The sequence below is a fragment of the Clytia hemisphaerica genome, unplaced genomic scaffold (genome assembly GCF_902728285.1).
Source record: "Clytia hemisphaerica strain Z4C2 unplaced genomic scaffold, Clytia hemisphaerica genome assembly, whole genome shotgun sequence".
Lineage (NCBI taxonomy): Eukaryota > Metazoa > Cnidaria > Hydrozoa > Leptothecata > Clytiidae > Clytia > Clytia hemisphaerica.
Window position 1 is genome coordinate 1,083,372 of NW_027103430.1, and position 3,903 is coordinate 1,087,274.

Sequence of the window (3,903 nt, forward strand, 5' to 3'; positions counted from 1 at the left end):
ATTTCTACATTGTTTTTTTTTCACTTGATTTTTCAAGCGCATTGGTTTATTCTACAAAACCTATGGGTAATTTACGTTTTCCAAATCACTTTAAAGTAATCGCCCAAATTTCCAACCTTCAATTATAAAACCAAAATTTCCAACCCAAAAATATCGAATTTCCAACCTTGGAAATCGAACATTTTTTCCTGTGTAACCCGGCAGAGCTATGGGAGAGTTTTAAGGAGCACATGATACACGACTTCTTACGCCACCATAGTGAATTGCAAGCTGAGCAAATGACTTTATCTAACATTGCAAACATGCTCCATCAATTTGGAAAGTCTTTACAAGATTTCAATCTGCCTGATTTTGATATAGAGATTGTTCAGGAACAACCAAATGCTGCTGCTAATCGAGTGGAAGCCGACCGTGTTAGGCCATCCTTGAGTGAGGCTCAAACCACTATAGCTGATGCTGTCATTAACGCTCTTTCAAATAATGATTTCAACTCTGCTAAGCTGTTTCTTATTGATGGTCCTGGTGGTTGCGGTAAAACGTACACCTACAACTACATTATAAAGGAGGCCAGAGCTCAATCTTTCACTGTTTCCACCTCCTCCTGGACAGGTATTGCTGCAACACTTTTTGGTGGGGGGAAGACGTGCCACAGTCTTTTCAAGTTGCCTGTACCTGTTAATGATGGTTCTACATGTAGTGTGAAACCCAATAGTACCCATGCAGAATTTTTGAGGAATCAAGATATTTTTATCTTCGACGAAGCATCAATGATCCCCAAACAAGCTCTTGAAGCTGTAGATAGAATGTTGAGTGATATTTGTAACAGTTGCGTACCATTTGCTGGAAAAGTTGTTTTGTTAGGTGGCGACTTTCGACAAACCCTTCCGGTCGTAAAAAGAGGAAGTCCAGCCCAGGTTGTTGAAAGTTGCTTGAAAAGAAGTCCTCTTTGGCCTTTAGCACAAGTATTTCATTTGAATCAAAACATGCGGACAGGTATCGGGGAGCAAGAATTTTCCAACTTTCTTTTGCGATTGGGTGAAGGTGCTTTGCCAATGAAAGCTCACGAGCCATATCTAGGGTGCATCGAAATTCCAGAACAATGTGTGCTCCCCAAAGATTTTGCAGATGGTGAGGACCTAACAAAACGGGTGATTTTAACTCCAACAAATGAAGAAGCCTTGGAAATCAATGAACAAATTTTGCAACGTCAGACGGGGGATGTCTGTTCTTATTTCAGTTTTGATTCGGTGGTTGCTGATACGCAGGAGGAAGTTGATCTTTATCCTCAGGAGTTTCTAAACTCTATTACCCCAAGTGGAATGCCTCATCATCATCATCCTTCGACCGTTAGGTCGGAAATACCGAGTATCTCTCTCTCCATAGCTCACGGTCTGACATAACTGTTTTCAGTTCTTCTAACTCGAGCCCTGTTTCCCGCCTCAAATTGTGGAGGAAAGTTCGCTTCCTTGAGCGTCTAGGACCAGCAGGGCACCACAATAAGATATCTGAAACGACCTCAGATTTCGCTCTGAAACAATGGCCGGAGAAAGTTAGCCTCCTGGAAAAAAGAACAGAAGAGATTCTAGGGAGACCTTGGTAGATTTGGGCGAGGTTGGGATGATCTCTCCAATCAAGATTTTGAACCCTTTTTAGGAGATTGGTATAACACCCATCAAGACTTTTCTCCATAGATTTTGTCATGGTCCAGGTTTCAGAACCATAAAGAAGAATGGCCTCCACAAGACACTTGAAAATTTTAAGCTTGAGGTTATTGTCTAGATCACATTGCCAGATTTTGTTGAGCTTATTACAAGCTTTCCACGCAAGTGCTTTCCTGGTTTTAAAGTCGCTATCAGAACTGTTGATAAGAGAGCCTAAGTAGTTGAAATCGATTACTTTTTTAATGTCAACACCTTTCAAAGAAAATAAAGGGAGAAAGTTTTCAGAGGAGCAAAGATATTCTGTTTTTTTCTCAGGAAGAGAGTAGCATACCAATACCCCCGATTGTTGTTCCCTGGGAATTTTTCCATGCTGGCCTCAGGTTACAAGCTTGTTTTTACCAAGATTTGAGTGGAGGAATTCAATGTCTTTGTGTAGAAATCTATGCTCTTGAATACTGAGCACATCGATTTTGAATTTGGAAAAACACGAAAGAAGCTCTTGTTTTCTACTAACAAGAGATAGAGAGCACACGTTGAAAGTGCTAAAAATGGCTGGATGTTTGCAAACTAGTAGTCTTTGTGTTTTAGGTTTTGTTACAGACTCAATCCTATCACCGTCAACTCTCTCTGATGAGTTTGGAGAAGACGGTTCATTGGTTTCGCGGGAAACAAGGTTTAAGTTTGAAACTGAGAAAGCAAGGGCTTTAACCCTGGTGCTGTTTAAAGAGTTATTCATGGTATTTCTTTCGATAGCTAAATGTTTCTAATGCTCCGCGCCACTGGATACATCATAGGGAGAATGACAGTAAATACTGTCTAAAGAGGTCAACCACCCCATGAGGCAAAAATAAAACACTGCAAGAAGCCAACCTATGCAGAGTGTGCAGTACCCAACTAACTTGGGCAAAATCCCTTTAGCCTGGAGGCCAAACGGACAGATAGGAGAACCATACTAACGGTTTCTTGTTAAATGCTTCTACCACTATTCACTTTACCTGTAACAAAGTGAGATTTATTGGTTTTCTCCAGGTTTTACAGTAATCCTTCTGTTTTGTGGAACGAAATTTAATGTTAAAACTTGATAAAATACAGTATTTGCGTAATAAAAGTGAATTCGCAGTTATATAGTTAAAAAATAAGTTTGTATGTACAGGTTGAAAAATACGGTTACTATTCACAGTCAAAAGTCTTAGTCAAATGAGGAGCGTACTGACAATTTTCAACACCAAAGTGACTTGATGGAAAAAAGGGCATACTGTTAATCTGACTGAACTTTTGAAGATTGGCTCTGCAGGGCAAGGGCGCCAGACTTCCAGAAGGAAGTCATCCTTGGGGAAGACTTAAGTAGTCAACCCGCATACCCGTAATGAATGCCTAGACACAAGTTAAATCTTAAAGTGGGCTCTGTGGTAATGTTACTTCGTAATTTGTCCTTGAAAGATGGTCTTTGTAATGGAACGCGCCTCAAGGTCTGTAATCTACAAGACAATGTCATTGATGCAGAAATTCTTACTGGTTTTTTTGATGTCCAAAGAAATTTGATTCCCAGGATCACATTTTGTCCCAATGACACAAATTTACCATTTCAACTGAAAAGGGTTCAGTTTCCATTACGGTTATCTTATGCTGTTACAATCAATAAAAGCCAGGGGCAAACTTATGAAAAAGTTGGCATATTTTTGCGTCGACCATGTTTCTCACACGGACAACTGTATGTTGCTTTCTCTCGAACACGTGCATTCAACTGTGTTAAAGTTCAAATTTGTAATTCATTACAACAAGGGTACGCAAGGGGCAAATGCTATACAAAAAATGATGTATACCCTCAGATTCTTTGATTTTTTATCTACTTTTTTTCATGAGCTACTTAGGATGTAAACAGACTGATAACTGCTGGAACGAAGAAAATTCGATTGGCTATTACTGAAAATTGTGTGTTGAGTCTATAAAGAGATTGCGTTTCTGTATATAATTTCTGTATATATCTGCGTTGTTTTTCACATTATTTTTGATTGGGTTGGGCAGGCCATTGATAAGAAATTGTCATTGTTTTGTGCAAATTACAATTTTGAGGGCATACACAGCTAAAAACTTCCAACAAAGAGATTAACCTTATTTTGTCACCGCCTTAACATTCGATCACTTGCCACCGTCATCGAGATGCCAATGCTGTTTGTACAGAAGAAATTACTTCCCCATTCTATATGGGAGACAGACCATTTATGGTTTGTTCATGGCAATG

The 3,903-nt window shown here is 39.5% G+C and overlaps 1 protein-coding gene across 1 annotated transcript; it reads left to right on the plus strand.

Annotated features, from left to right (window-relative positions):
- The first annotated feature begins 230 nt into the window (after window positions 1-230).
- Window positions 231-1,400, plus strand: LOC136798025 (ATP-dependent DNA helicase PIF2-like). Its single transcript, XM_067054616.1, has one exon. The coding sequence runs from the start codon at window positions 231-233 to the stop codon at window positions 1,398-1,400; it is 1,170 nt and encodes a 389-aa protein (XP_066910717.1).
- Window positions 1,401-3,903: the final 2,503 nt, after the last annotated feature.